At 32.7% G+C, this 17,500-nt stretch overlaps 1 protein-coding gene across 1 annotated transcript in view; it reads left to right on the top strand.

Annotated features, from left to right (window-relative positions):
• The window catches only part of LOC135194928 (nephrin-like), a gene marked incomplete in the record, with an annotated part of 312,621 nt that overhangs the window by 132,632 nt on the left and 162,489 nt on the right, over positions 1 to 17,500 (top strand). Inside the window, 1 exon segment of the mRNA XM_064221132.1 lies at positions 1 to 49. This exon segment is cut by the window's left edge and continues 114 nt beyond it. Coding sequence (XP_064077202.1) covers positions 1 to 49 — 49 coding nt within the window.

Here is a 17,500-nt window from a genome sequence, read left to right as displayed (position 1 = left end):
AACAATGTGACAACGCCCGTCCAGGCGTCGATAACCGTCACTATGAACTGTGAGTATGAGGGAAGGAGGAGTTCGTCTCTCTCTCTCTCTCTCTCTCTCTATGGGGCTTTTGTCCAAAAGTACTTCTTCATGGCAGTGCTTGTTTCGAAGCAGTTTTTCTATTTTGGGTTTGTGTAATTCTTTTATATTATATATATATATAATATATTATATATATATATATATATAATATATAATATGTATATATATATATATATATATTATATAAAAGGTATAATCCACGAAGGAAAATAAACAACGTTTGCTTTTTACTTTTATTTATGCATTTCACGTTCCAAACTTTCGTGATTCAGTTATATATATATATCTATATATATATATATATATATATATAGTATATATATATATATATATATATATGCACAAATAAAGGTAATAAGCCACAAAGGAAAGTGAAACACAGGAAGAGCAGTTGAGTCGAAAGATCTTGCAGCTGCATCCAGTGTTTCACTTTCCTTCGTGGCTTATACCTTTATATATATATATATATATATATATATATATATATATAGATATATATATGGTACTATATGTATAGTATATATATATATATAATATATATATATATATATATATATATATAGGAAATAAAGCCACGAAGGAATGTGAAACACTGGATGTAGCTGCAAGATCTTTCAGACTCAACTGCTCCTTCCTGTGTTTCCACTTTCCTTTGTGGCTTATACCTTTATTTATGCATTATCACGTTCCAAATTTTCGTAATTCAGTTATATATATATATTATATAGATATATATATATATATATATATATATATATATATGTATATATATATATATCTATATTATATATATATATATATTATGATGTATAACTGAATCACGAAAGTTTGGAACGTGATATATATATATATTTAATCTATAGATATATATATATTATATATATATATCTATATCGATATATATTATATTACTATATATAATTATATGCTTATCTTATACATCCGATGCCAATTCGTGTTTTTTTACGTTGGCGAATCGTATGATTTGATATCGATGACCGAAACATTACTGGTTTGGAAGCCAATGAATAAGTTAACTGGCAAAACGTGTTACAGGCGAATTAATATTAAAAAAACTAATCTGAACATAATCTTCAATCACTCTGCCGCCAGGAAAAACTTGGAAAACAAATTAGAATGCAAATAAATTGGGGTGAAAAAAAAATGAAGTGAATTGCGCCCAGCGAAAGTGAAAAATATAAATAATATTCATTCAGTCTCTGTTTGCAACGTCAGGATCGATCACGTTGTTCGTCCATATAAACATTATATATATGATATATATATATATATTAGATATACATATATATATATATATATATTATATATTATATTTATATATATATAATATATATTATATATATATTATTATATATATGTATATGTGTATATATATATATATATATATAGATATATAAAATATATAAATATATTATTTATATATATTTTTATATATATATATATATAATATATAGATATGTATGTACATCTATATACTATACTATATATATCATATAATTATTAAATATATATATATATATATATATATATATAATATATATTATATATAATATATATAATATTCCAAATAGATATATATAATATATATATATATAGTATATATATATATTATATATTATCTATATATATATATATAAATATATATCTTATATATATTATTCATATATAATTATCCACTATATATATATATATATATATATATCTATATATATAAATATATATTATAGTTATATATATATATATATTATATATATAACTATACATATGTATATATATATATATTGTATATATATATATATATAAATATATATATATATATATATCTCTATATCTATCTATATATCTATGTCTCTTGTATATGTATATCTATATATATATATATATGTAATATTCATATATGTCTATATATATATATGTATTGTATTTAATTATCTATATATATATATATATCTATATATCATCTATTAAATATATATATTTCTATATATGTAAACTATATATATATACTCTTCTAGTATATATATATAATATTTATATATATATAAAATATATAAAATATATATATATATCTATATCTCTATATTATATTATAATATATTATATATAATTCCTCGACTTTTCCTAATGGTATTTCGCTTATTTTAAAAAAAGTCACGTGGATCTTCTGTGGGAGTTTTTAAGCCATGTATATCTACTATATTAATATATAATATATATATCTATATTATATATATCTCTATATCTATATATATATATATATATAGACACACACATATAGCTATGTATATCTTAGTATATTATATGTATATATATATATATATCTCTATATTACCTCTTCTATATTAAAATAAAAGTAAGGTAACGCGTTTCTATGCATATGGCACAAAAATTTTTTTTATTATAAATATGTATATATTATAATAATCTTATATATATAAGTATATCTAATCTTTAGTATATAATATACATATATTTATATATAAAAAGTAAACAAGTAAGGGTAATAGCGTTTCTATGCATATGCACAAAAATTTTTTTGATTAATTAAAATAAAAGAAATTGTAAGAAAGGCTTGTAATATTTTCTATTTATTTTTGTCTATTGTTTCAAAAAGCACAAAAACGTAAATAAATATAAGTAAAATGAAAAGTTCCAAGCAAGACCTGCAAAACTTTCACTTAGTTGGGTTTACTCCATAATCACAAAAGAAATTATGAATAAAAATAAAGTTTAAAAAATTCTCAGCAAGTCTTGAAATATTTTTTTGAATTAATTTATATATTGACATTCCTAAATGACTCCCAGTACGATTATTTTGTTAGAGTTTTTTTTTCTTGTTCTGAAAATGCCTCTGATAGACAGTGAAATAAGAGAATTTAAAAAATATCGAGGTAAACATTTCCACTTTGTCAGAGATGCTTCGAGCAGGGGAAAAAAATAAACGACGGGAAATTTTATGTCCGCAACCTCTGCAAAGCTTAACCCAAACCAAGGAAAGAGAGAGAGAGAGAGAGAGAGAGAGAGAGAGAGAGAGAGAGAGAGAGAGAGAGAGAGAGAGAACATAAAAATAGACGCTAAGACTTAATTCCAGGTCAGGAGATTGAAATAACGGATTGCTAAATAGCAGAGAAATGTGATGGATGAGGGAATTCTAGTTTTCGGAGTTGAGGAGAAATAATGATGCGCAGATCAATACGACCGAATCAAGAAGGGAAGTGAAGTGCGTAGAATTATTATTATTATTATTATTATTATTATTATTATTATTATTATTATTATTATTATTATTATTATTATTATTATTATTAAGAAAATAATTATAGTGGCATGAGTCTTCAAATGGAGAAGTAAGTCCACAGTTGTTATTGTTATTATTATTTTATTAAACGTGATGGCTGCCTCAGCAGCGTTACGCTTGCAGAATAAAGCAGAAAAATTAATTGAATACTACCATTATGGCAAAGTAAAGCAGATAAATTAGTAGAAGACATTACGGCAGAGTAAAGCAGATAAGTTAGAAGAATACAACTTTTCAACCATTAAGGCAGAGTAAAGCAGATAAATTCGTAGAATACAACCATTATGGCAAAGTAAATGCAGAATACAATAACAACGAAAAATTCCTTGTCTCAAGCAATTTCAGCTGAGATAGGAATGAAGAAATGACAAAATCATGGAACAGAATGACAGAGAACAAAGATAATGACGTAGGGACAACTAGAAAAAAAAAGATAATTAGGTCAACGTCGTAGCGGGAATAATGAAATGACAGATTAATGGGGAAGCATGACAGAAAGCAACTATAATGACATGTAAAAAAAACCTTAAAAAAAAAAAGATAGAAAATAGATAGAGCAACGTGGTAGTAACCCCAACTTAAAACGAAAAGGAGAAATGGCGTAGTTATATTGCAACGATCGACAATTTGGGACCGTAATGGTCCCGGGGGAGGCGGTATTCCTCGTAAATCACATCCGTTGTTAAGAAGAAGAAGAAGAAAAAAGTATGATGTTCAACAGATTGGAAGCAATTGGGCGGTCGATATGCATTTGCAAAGGCGCCTTACACCCCTCACGAAAGGAGGAACTTGTATAGGTCGAAGCGTGTGTATTTGTGTAGTACATACATACATATATAGTATATGTATACACACACACACACATATATATATATATATATATATATATATATATATATATATACACACATATATATATATATATAATATATATATATATCATATATATATAAATATATATATTATTCCATCACCTTTAAGTTACTTATTTTTTATATGCACAAACTTTAAAGTTAAGCTGGAAACAATAAACGTGAAGGGGGAATTATAACTGGCAAGTGGTAGCCACTCGGTGGATTCGAACCACCGAATGCATCTACCCCTGACTTCAGTAGCGAATTCTTTTGCTATATATATATATATATAATATATATATATATATAGTATATATATATGTATATATGATCTATATATATATATATATATATTTACACATACACACACACACCTCCCTTGATGGCTATGTTGTTTAAGGATCGCTACTGTAGTCCTGAGTTCTTCCCTTCCGTGGTTCGAGCCCACGAGATAACGAACTTATCATCTACTAAAAAAGATTCCCCTTCGGTTAACATATATGAAAATATATTATTTCCGAGGTAGAGCGAATTGGATCTTAAAGGACATTTGTAGATTAATACTTGTATATGAACTACGGCGGTGTGATTAAGTTAATTCATATGTGTGTATATATATATATATATATATATATATATATATATATATATATATATAGTCAAAGTAACGTAATTTATTGATTGTTTATTTTAAAATCAGCCTTGTACCTTAGTTTTAAGTGTTCTCTTATATTCAGTTCAGCATCTATTTTTTTTACGTTAACGTAACGTTCAGTGGCTTTGCTCAGTGATTCCTCCTCTTGTTGTGAATTACCTAACTATCGTGTTAACGATTGTTTTTATTTTGTTTTCGAGTTGGAATGGAACTGTAGTGCGGTGAGTGGAGGCCGGCCTAAGACAGTTCGGGCCTGTATAAGCTATTGGACGCATGCTCTTTTGTTAGCAGCCTTCTGGAGAGTAATCTTACGCCTTTTGAAGGATTACTTCGACGGACCCTCCCTTGGAAGTGGTTTTCCGTTGATGTGCCGAGCCACCTACGGCGTACGTACATCGTTGGAGTTTGATCACGGCTGTGATATCGCAGGTGATAGTCAATTGCGACTCCTGTACTCCTGTTTCCCGCCTGAGGATTTGGCGGAAGGACGTTGGCCGCCGGTGTCCCGCCACACGAGGAGGCGTACGCCAACCACTGTCCTGTGTTGTCCGTCTCCAGCTGCTGGTCCAGGAGACCTAAGGGCTCTTGAGGAGGCACGTAGGGAGGCAATTGCCAGGTAAGAGGAGATATCCTGTGTTGTTCCTCGGGATCGAACTCGACTCCTGTGCCTACCTGGGCAATTTGTAAGCTCCCCTGTTTAGCTGTTGGAAGGTTGAAGTGACCTCTGTGAACTCCTCTGCAAGTCGTTGTACGTGAGGATTTAAGTACTATTTAAGAATGAAGTCTTATTTGTATATGTATATATGGTTATATTGAGTCAGGAGTATTGTGTATTCATTGCCCCTCTGAATATTTGTTTGAATTAGTTTTAAGTTTAGTACCGACACGGATAGGTAGGAGGTTTAAGGCTTTCTTTGCTTTTATTTTCTCTGGACTTCCTTCCTTCTAATAGTTATAGGTTAGTGGTTATATTATTGGGCCCGTGTTATTATTTGAGCCTTTGGCACATTATATTCTTTACTTTGTTAGGGACAGCTTTCAGTGTTAGGAATCTAGTGAGCACGTTATTTTTTCCTTGTATTTTGTGTATTTACTGTTAAGTTTTCTCACAAGGCTGATTTAGTGTTGAGTGTATTTTATAAATAAATATTGTTAATTTTATTCTGGTGTTTGTGCCCACATTCCTCTTACCCTGTGTACTTTCTTACCGCCTACCATCCCTGTGATTATTGAAGTATAAAGAACATGCATTACGGCCAAAGGGGTCGTAACATATATATATATATACATATATATATATATATATATATATATATATATATATATATATATATAATATATATATATATTGTGTGATTAATTACGTGTATTCAATCATACATTTGCAATTTATGTATGCTGCCAAAATAAATTAAACAGCTATTTATCTTTTCATATAAATACAAATGAATCTCCAATACATACGAACACACACACTCCCAGGCGCATTGACATCATCATGACATATATATATTTTTTCGTTCGTATGCCTGCGCGCGGCTCGGGCTTACGTCCCAAATTAAACGCCATAAAGATCACAGCCTTATTTGTATAAACATTTGTGTACCGGCCATTACCAAGCGCTCGTCGGCTTTGTCCCTCATTTCATCACCTGGAATAATAACTGTATTTGCAAGTTATTTGCAGCAATATGCAATCATGCCAATAACGCTGCTTTACGTCCTCCGACGGGAACGCCTGTGACGTACATACGTACGCACGTACGTACGTAATCGGAATAAATTCAATATTCATAAATTTCTTTTAATCATATGACGATGTAATGGACGGAGATTTACGGCCGGAATAACGCCTGATGGCCGCAGAGAGAGAGAGAAAGAGAGAGAGAGAGAGAGAGAGAGATTCTTGTATGAGAGGGAGACAGACAGACAGATAGAAAGAGAGGGAGATTGTGTGAGTGCGTGGGTTTGTAATTGAGAAAGAGACAGTTGCATGTAGAAGAGAGAGAGTTGCTTGTATAAGAGAGAGAGAGAGAGAGAGAGAGAGAGATAGTTGCATATAGAGGAGAGAGAGAGTTGCATATAGAAGGGAGAAAGAGAGAGAGCGTTGCTTGATTGCTTGTAGAAGCGAGAGAGTTGCTTGTATGAGAGAGATAGAGAAATAGTGTGTAAGAGATAGAGAGAGAGAGATAGAGAGAACATGTGTGTATGAGAGAGAGAGAGAGAGAGAGTGCTTGGTGATTAGAGAGAGAGAGTTGTTGTGCTTGGAGTTGCTTGTATGAGAGAAATAGAGAATATGTGTGTATGAGAGAGAGAGAGAGAGCGTTTGCGTGGGATCTTAACGCCACACACCAGGCCATTCATTTACAATAACGGACGGCTATTGTTATCTGTCCTGTTATCGTTATACGTTTTCGGAATCTACGATATGTGTTTCACCCCCACGCCCCGCTCCAACAGCCCCCCCCCCCTCCCCCTCCCCCCGGTTGATGTATATTCGCGCCGGGAAAAAAATTGATGAAATAGGTCTATTTTGGTTCACGACCTGGAACCTGAATTATATGGATGCGGTGATTTGACAAACTTCAGGCCTGGGTGGATCGGTGGACGAGGTGATTCATGTTTATGATGGGATATCATTTGAGCTTTGGCCGGATGGTATATATATATATATATATAATATATATATATATATATATATATATGTATATATATATAATGCCTCTCATTAAGCTACATTTATCCTTTGATATCAAATTCGCTCTACCCCTTAATTATATATTTTCATATATGTTAACAGAAGGTGATTTTTTCTTTCTTTTTTTTTCTAGTGGATAGGGACCTCTAGTGATAGCCTTGTGGATAAAGAGCTTCACTGGGACGTTTCCCTGGAATTCTTGGTCGGCTTTGGTGGTTCGAGCCCATGAGCCGACGAATTTCTTATCAAGTAGAAAAATTTCCCTTCAGTTAACATCTTTGAAAATATATCAATTGCGAGGTGGAGCGAATTAGATATTCAAGGGGGGTTTGTAACTTAATGAGAGAATATGTGTGTATATATATATATATATATATATATATATAATATATATATATATATATTTATATATATAATATATGTATGTGTGTGTGCATATTATATATTTCATAATCATTTACATTCCAGAAACTTAAAGTAAAAAGAAAAACAAACGTATATTTTATCTGACCATGATAATTGATCAAAAACTCTTCTTCATGCTCAAGTCAGTGTGTACGATTCCCGAACCGAGGACTACTGTGTGTGTGTGTGTGTCAATTGAACGAGAAAAGAACAAACCTTACTTTTATCTGTTCCAAGCGACGTAAAGAATTCATCCACTTATCCGCCGAACTCCTCCTCCTCCCCCAGCGGTTTTCGACGAATCGGCGAACGAAAGAATGATGACGAGCGAGCGAGCGATCCAGGTAACAGTCGTCGTGTATAATTCACGACGACTCGGGGCCTTAAAATCGGCGCCTGTATAATTCATGGCGAATTTGGCTTCCGAATACGAGATGCGGAGACCGGCCACGCCCCCCTACCCGGCCGCCCGTCCGCCTATTTGCCAGTTTAGTTTGTTACCCGTAGTCGACTTTGCAGCTCGAGACGTAGATCGAGATAGATAGATAGATAGGTCGGTAGATAGGAATAAAAAATAAAGAATAAAAGATATGATTGGCGATACTCGAGAGTTACAAATGCCCCCAGTCAGAAAGGAGAGGACGGCTATTGTTAGCTCTCTCGACGTAACCTGAGATGCAATTGGTGTCTCGGTTGATATATTTTTCCTTTTTTGTTTTGTTTTTTCAGTTTTTATATTTGTTTTTTCTATGATTTTTCGTTCGATTATTCAAGTGGAGGGTCATACGTATTTGCCTGGGTACGTTTTTTTTCTTTCTTTTAATATTTTTTCTGGTTTTACGTCCCCCTTTTTTTTCGTTCGATTATTCAAGTGGAGGGTTATGTCTGCCTGGGTATGTTTTTTTCTAATTTTTTTAGAATTTTGCTTGCTGTTGTGTTGGTGAAATCTGACTCTTGATCTTTATATTTTTTAATTTTTTCCTGTTCTTTTTTTTCGAATATATAAGCGGAGGGTTATATTTGCCTGGATATATTTTTTTCTCTCGAATAGTTTTTTATAGAAAGTTCTGTTTGTTGTTGTCGTGGGTTTTAAAACTCTGCTATCGACGGTTACATTAATTAGTGAACACAGGGAAACGGAGAGAGAGACAGAGATAAGAACAGCGAAGAGAGAGATAAGGAACATTGCAGAAAAATCTCCTCAGCTAACATTGACAAAATAATGCTTTTTTAAATAACATGCAGTGTTTTTCCTGTGGGGGAATTTGAAGTTAAAATCGGGGATTTGTGTATATTATATATTTATACGTATATATACATACATACATACATGCATATATATATATATATATATATATATATATATATATATATATATATATTGGGTGTTTGTATGTAGGTATGCAATACATTTTAGCCAATACCTGTAGTTTGTACTCCGATTATTATTATTATTATTATTATTATTATTATTATTATTATTATTATTATTATTATTATTATTATTATTATTATTCAGAAGATAAACCCCTATTCATTGGAACAAGCCTAACATAGAGGTCATTCCCAAGGCTACTGCAGAGAGAGAGAGAGAGATAGAGAGAGAGAGAGAGACCGATTGTTCCCTCAGATCCTCGCAAAATTGGACCACGGGCGGACAACAATCAGCCCGAGACTCAAATTTTACACTTCTCGTCCGGTCGCAACAAAGGCGTATTGACGCCGAGCGCGAGAGAATACGCTTTCTGAGCGCGACCTCCGATCAAAAGCTTTCGTTGACAAAAGGTTTATCGACGCTTTGCGTTGCCCAGGAAGGGATGGAAATAGTGGGTTTGTAATAGGTGTTAAGACGTAGTGGAAAGGCTAAAAAAAGACTGGCTATTGGGTTTATAATTTAGGTGCTAAGTTTTTAGTAAGGGTAAAAAAGGCTTTCAAAAAAAGTCTTTGCCGATTGGGTTTATAATAGGTGTTAAGAAGTAGTGGCAAGGCTTAAAAAAGGGCTAAGAAAAGACTTTGGCGATTGGGTTTATAATAGGTGTTAAGACATAGTGGCAAGGCTTAAAAAAAGGCTGAAAAAAGGACTTTGGCGATTGGTTGTAATCGGTGTTAAGATAGTGGCAAGGCTAAAAAAGACTGGCTATTGGGTTTATAATAGGCTAAAATAGACTTTGGCGATTGGGTTTATAATAGGTGTTAAGATATAATGGCAAGCTTAAAAAAATGACTAAAATAGACTTCGGCGATTGGGTTTATAATAGGTGTTAAGACATAGTGTTAAGACTGAATAAAATATAGCTAAAAACAGACTTTTGCGATTGGGTTTATAATAGGTGTTAAGACAATGGCAAGGCTTTAGAAATACTGAAAAAGTACTTAGGCGATGGGAAAGTGTTGGAAATAGTGGATATATGAGGTTTTTAGGCAGAGTGAAAAAAAAAAAAAAGGGGGGAAAAAAAAAAAATGAAAAAAAAATTTAAAAGATAAAAAGGAAAGAAAATTATAAATAGGAGAGAGAGAGAGAGAGAGAGGAGAGAGAGAGAGAGTTCACATCTAATATTATACATGCAAATATAGCATAAGCGTTTTTATTACTTGAGAGAGAGAGAGAGAGAGAGAGAGTTCACAACTAATATTATAGATATAAATATAACATAAACGTTTTTATTACTAGAGAGAGAGAGAGAGAGAGGTAGTTCACACCTAATATTATACCTGTACATATAGCATAAGCGTTTTTATTGCGAGAGAGAGAGAGAAAGAGAGAGAGAGAGAGAGAGAGAGAGGTAGTTCACATCTAATATTATCATACTATAATAGGCGTAATGTCTGTCTGACTGTCTGTCGTTCAATCACGGCCAAACGGCAGGTCAGATGGGCATGAAACTTGGCAGGGTTATGGTGGGGACCCCTAAGGTGGTTTGTAATGGGGTTTCATCCAACCTACCCCCCTCCTTTGTAGGGGGTTGGTGTGAGAAGGGATTCCCTGAAACGGAGCTGTTTCTGGCCGTGAAACGAGGCTGGTTATTCCCGTAGACTTAGTTACTTTACGATTTTTCATACATAATTTCTGTACAACTTCCCGGGAGAAAGTCGCGAATATTTCAGCTCGGACACAATAGAAGATGAAAATTATCATCAATATCCGCAAGATTTTTTGAATAACTTAAATCCATCGGAACTGCCAGAGCACAAAATAACGTTGAAGAAGTACTGCCCGGTAATGTTGCTTCGGAATTTTGATCCTGCCAATGGACATTGCAACAGAACGAGGTACACCGTTATGGAGCTAAACTCCCACGTCATCGAAGCAGTGATAGCAACGGGCCCTCACACCGGCAAATGTCTGTTCATCCCCCGGATTCCTCTGATGCCTTCGAACAACCAGTTTCCGTTATAGTTACGGTGCAGGCAGTTTCCCATCAACCTGGCCTTCTCATTCACTGCAAACACGTCGCAGGGCCAGACTTTGGATCGTGTTGGTGTGTTTCTGCCGTCACCCATGTTCACGCATCGCCAACTGTATGCGGCGATGAGCAGAGCAACTGACTCTGCCAACTTGAAATTAAGTTGTGGACTAACTGATAATATTGTGTACAAAGAGGTTCTGTAATAGGTATAAATAAAAATCGCCCTTATTTTAATATTGCTGAACAAATAGTACATATAAATTTTTCACTTCTGCACCCGTATTTTATCACCCATCGTAGATGGGTCAGTTTGCTAGTACATGTAAATATAGCATAAACGTTTTTATTACTATCTAATATTATAATGTAAATATAGCATAAGCGTTTTTATTACTAAAGAGAGAGAGAGGGGGGGTGGTTGGTTGGTGGCTGGCCTGTTGGCTAATATAGAATCAATAACAGCTGTTGTAAAGAGATGGGACTTTCCATTACCTATTCATGCGAAGCAATTGCTTTTATTTACTTCCTAACGATAGCATCAGGATATAGTTTCACTCGTTAATGAGCTTCCGTGTCAAAGGCAAACGCCCCTTCCTCCCCCTCCCCCTCAACCCCCCTCCCTTTTTTTCATTCATATCAGTGCTACGCCTGGTTTTGTTGGCTCCGATTAATCAGCTGTGAACGAGCCTTAGATTTAATCTCTCTCTCTCTCTCTCTCTCTCTCTCTCTCTCTCTCTCTCTCTCTCTCTCTCTCTCACAAATAAGAAAATGTATATTATTGCAGACAGTTTCTCTACATTACACAAGCAAGCACTTCTGCTCTCTCTCTCTCTCTCTCTCTCTCTTCTCTCTCTCTCTCTCTCTCTCTTCTCTCTCAGAATTGCTTGTCTCCAAGCGACCATCGTGTGTGCTTGAAGGTGTGCTCAGGCGTATCTCTCTCTCTCTCTCTCTCTCTCTCTCTCTCTCTCTCTCTCTCTGTCCAAGTGTCTGTTCTCCATGAAACCCAGAAACAGAGAATATCGGCCAAGAAATATGGACTACTAAAGATATTGGAAAATCGATTTATAGGAGACACACACGCCCGCTTATTCTGTGACATAAGACATTGCAGCTTGCTTTATTATCACCCATTCGTTTTTTTTTCGTGTGTGTGTCATGAAGTGGTGACACTTCAACTATTCTGTTGTGGAGGTGTTCAGCGAGTCTTCTTCAGGGCTATCTGCCATTTCGTCTATATGTTTTCAGTTTCATTCATAAATCATAGATTTTGTTTCAGAATTTAGTCAGCCATTAGTCGTAGATTTTGTGTCAGTCATAAGTCACTTATTTTATTTCAGTCATGCCTTAAGTTTTGTCATAAGTCATAGATTTCGATTCATTTTCAGTCGTACCTTTAGTTTCAGTCATCAGTCATTTGTTTTGTTTCAAGTTTTTGTTTCAGTCATAAGTCAAAGCCTGTGTTCAGTATTTGTTCAGTCATAGGTCATAGATTTTGTTTCAGTAAGTCATCATCAGTCCTATGTTTTGTTTCAACTTTTTGTTTCAGTCATCAGTCAGGTTTTGTTTCGGTATGTTTTCAATCATAGGCCATTGGTTTTGTTACATTCATAAGTCATAGATTTTATTTCATTATTTTTTTAGTCATACTTCGTAGATTTAAGATTTTGTTTCAGTAATAAGTAATAAATTTGGTTCTAGTGATAAATTGCAAATTTTATTTCAGTAATAGATTTTGTTTCACTCATAAGTCATTGATTCTACAACAAAAAACTACAATGATAATATTAATAAAAATAATGTCTCATCATATAAATTTTACAATAATAATAATAATAATAATAATAATAATAATAATAATAATAATAATAATAATAATAATAATAATAATAATAATAATAATAAATACTCTCGTCATTATTAACAATATGAAAAATACATTGGACCTGATCCACCAGACTGGATCCTTCCCCTTTTCCAGAGATCCTTGGGGCTGGAAGCCCTAATCAGATAATGGTCGAACCGTGATGCATTATGCAGATTAGACTGTAAACAGACCCATCTGTTATGTCGAGGTTATCTAATTTTTATTTTTTATTTTTGCATTTGTCTTATTCAATTTTTAATCGACTGTAGCAAACAAAGGAAGAGGGAGGTACTACTGAATGATAGATATGTGTAATATTTATTTTTGTTTCTTAGGATATCGAACGTTATTTTTTATTTGTCACAGGATAAGAAAGGATATTTTTTTATTTGTCACTGGATATCAAAGCCTATATATTTTTATTTGTCATAGGATATCAAAGCCTATTTTTTATTTGTCATATGATATCGAGGGATATTTTTTATCATAGGATATAGGATAGCAAAAGTAATGTTTTTCATTTGTCACAAGATATCAAAGCCTTTTTTATTAATCACCGGATATCGAAGGATTTTCTTTATTTTTCATAGGATATCAAAGCCTATTTTTTATCATTGGATATAGGATAGCAGAGGTTATGTTTTTCATTTGTCACAAGATATCAAAGCCTATTTTATTTTATTAATCACTGGATATCAAAGGATTTTTTTTCGTTTATCACAGAATATCAAAGGATATTTTTATCCAGTTGTCACAGAACATCAAAGGATATTTTTATCCAGTTGTCACAGAATATCAAAGGATATTTTTATCCAGTTGTCACAGAATATGACTGATATCTATATCCAGTTTTCACAGAATATGAAAGGATATTTTTATCCAGTTGTCACAGAATATCAAAGGATATTTTTATCCAGTTTTCCAAGGATATCAAATGATATTTTATCCAGTTTTCCAAGGATATCCAATGATATTTTTATCCGGTTTTCACAGAATATCAAAGAATATTTGTATCCAGTTTTCCAAGGATATCAAAGGATATTTTTATCCAGTTGTCACAGAATATCAAAGGATATTTTTATCCAGTTTTCCAAGGATATTAAGGATATATATATATATAATATATATATATATATATATATATATATATTGTATATATATATATATATATATATACTGCGCTTGTCATAGGATATCAAATGACATGTTTTTTAAGCTCCTTTGCTAAGTTCATCGAACAAAGTGCTTTGCTGCGTTCCTTCTGCCTCAAGCTGTATCCTGTTTCATTCCTTTTACCGTACCTCCGTTCATATTCTCTTTCTTCCATCCGACTTTTTTTCGATCCATTCCTGACAATTGTTTAATAGCGTAATTGCAAAAGGTTATCCCTCCTGTTACACCTTTCAAGTCTTTTATTTACTTTTTATTCTCATTTTTCATTTCCAGCTCTGACTAACCTCATCGTAGGTCTTAATCCTTTATTCTATTTCCAATTCTTGTCAATTTGTATTCCCGCCGCTTTGCTATTTATTTTTCCTTCGTTATTATTATTATTATTATTATTATTATTATTATTATTATTATTATTATTATTATTATTATTATTATTATTATTATTATTGAACCATACAAAAACGTCTTAGAGCTTTCTTCTGAAGATGGAAAAAGAAACCCACAAAATCATACTCAGTAATTTTATGAGGGTCTCCATTATGATTATTATTATTATTATTATTTATTATTATTATTAGAAGTAAACCCTCTTTTAAACACGTTTTATTAAAAGTAATTGCTGCCTCAGCTGCATTAATTTTATAAAGGTTCTTCTCTATTGTCCCAATTAATGTTTTCTCATTGTTGCTTAAACTGGTGATTATTACCTATTTGAGACATGCCAACCTTCGGTGCGTTGCTCTCCAGTTTAAGCAACAATGAGAAACAATAATCAGGAAAATAGAGGAGAACCTTCGTAAAATTAATGCAGGTGAGGCAGCAATTACTTTCAATAAACATATTATTATTATTATTATTATTATTATTATTATTATTATTATTATTATTATTATTATTATTATTATTATTATTATTATTATTATTATTTTGGCGTCCTCTGTTAAAGCGCATGTTGTTTTTGCCCCCAGACAGGGTTTTCGTGAATGTTTTTTTCGGAAAAAATATATAAAAGTGATGTCCATTTGAGGGGTAAAATGGAGTGCGGGAAATACCGCCGGGAATATTGGAAGCATTTATTAAATACGGAACTATTTTTGCTAGGATATATATATATATATATATATATATATATATATATATAATATATATATATATATATATATAAAAGTCATATCACATTTCCGTGATTCTATACATATATCGAGCTACAATGTCCTTTAATATCTAATTCGCTCTACTCGGAATTAATAATATTTTCATATATGCTTAACCGAAGGGGAATTTTTTTTCTCGATAATAGACTTTGCCTGGACCCGGGCCGCGAAACCCATGGAGCTTTCAATCAGGAACGTCAGTGAGCTTTTTACCTCTTGGCAGTGGTATTGTTAGGGTTAAAAGGTAAAAGCTTCACTGACGTGCCTGGATTTGAAAGGCTCCATGGGTTCGCGCCCGGGTCCCAGGCAAGTCTATTATCGAGAAAAAATTCCCCTTCGGTTAAGCATATATGAAAATATATTATCCGAGGTGAGCGAATTAGATATAAAAAGGACATTGTAGCTCTCTATATATATATATATATATATATATATATATATATATATATATATATATATATATATATATATATATATATATAGTTCGAATACTACACAGAAAAAGAGCTTTCTTTCCATTTATTTCTAATCTAGATTCAAGAATTGTTGTAACAAGCTTTCCCAGTTATCTGGTTATTCGTACACACGCACATATTTACATTTGTATATTCGTGATTGTATATAAGTATGTAAAAGTATGCATACGCTGAATTACGCCATGGCCAAATATGGAACTCATTTCTGAAAATACACATTTAACATTGTATAGTTTCTTGTTCGTAAACTATTGCCAATCGAAACCGGAGGGAAAACATTGAGTTATTGCAATAAGTAAATTAAACACGCAATCCTGTTCACTGCATTGATTATATCTTTCATAAACCGTGTTTACAGTGCCTGGATTGGAAACGGTGTTTATAACATTCTCATATACTGTATTTTTCGCGATGCCTTTCATGAAGGATCTGTTTTACCTGACTCGATTTTATACGAATTATGTTTTGCCTTTAAGGGTAAATTTTAATATTCCATGAGCTCACTAATTCAGGACTAAAATCCACCATAAGAGTTAGATTTCTCGCGCAAAATATGTTTTCCAAATATCAAGTTCCTTTTTAATCTATTTGCAAGTTCTCTGATTGGATTGATTTTTGAAGGTTACGAAATATAAACCAATTAATACGCATAAAAACCAAAATATAAATGAATTCATTTGCATATGAATCTGCTCATGAATAGCTTGTGTGCTGAATAACCTTTTAACATTTTCACAATGGTTCTCCATGCATCACAGAATGAGCTTAAAGGTTAAGCATGAAATTCAGGGTAATTCAGCTGATATGACGTCACAGATTGTCGTCAGAACTCAACAATACCGACGCCAGCATCAACAATAATAGTAACAATGACTAAGAAGATTATAGACGCCACTCAGGTTGTAGTCAAACACAGTCTTCCGTGACAGGAAATGATCTTGATAAGAATGCAAATCAGATAATGATATAACCAGCTTGAATTATGCAGTATAACATGTAAGGGTGTATTGCCACTAGTTTGCTGTGTGTGTGTGTATATATGTGTATATACTTTGGCGTGTGTTTGTGCATGTGTGTATGAAGGAGATAATGCATTTTACCTGCTCACAAAATGAATAAGCCGTCTTAATGACAATAATGCCAGTGTAGACAGATTGACAAAATGGTCTTACTGACCCTCATACAAGGGTGGATTTCCACCCTCTGTATGTATGTGTGCGTGTGTTTACGTATGTATGTTTTGTCGATGAAAAGAATGCGTTTTACCTGCTCACAAAATGAATAAGCTATCTTAATCGCAATAATGCCAGTATAGAGGGCCTGATAAGTTTTTTTTTACCGATCCTCATTATTCAAAAGTTCAAGAGAAATTGCAATACATTACTACCCTTGCATTTTAATACATTTTGATCTAC

Source organism: Macrobrachium nipponense, chromosome 15 (assembly GCF_015104395.2).
Source record: "Macrobrachium nipponense isolate FS-2020 chromosome 15, ASM1510439v2, whole genome shotgun sequence".
Lineage (NCBI taxonomy): Eukaryota > Metazoa > Arthropoda > Malacostraca > Decapoda > Palaemonidae > Macrobrachium > Macrobrachium nipponense.
Note: the sequence above shows the minus strand (reverse complement) of the source record. Positions and strands in the feature narration are given on the sequence as shown.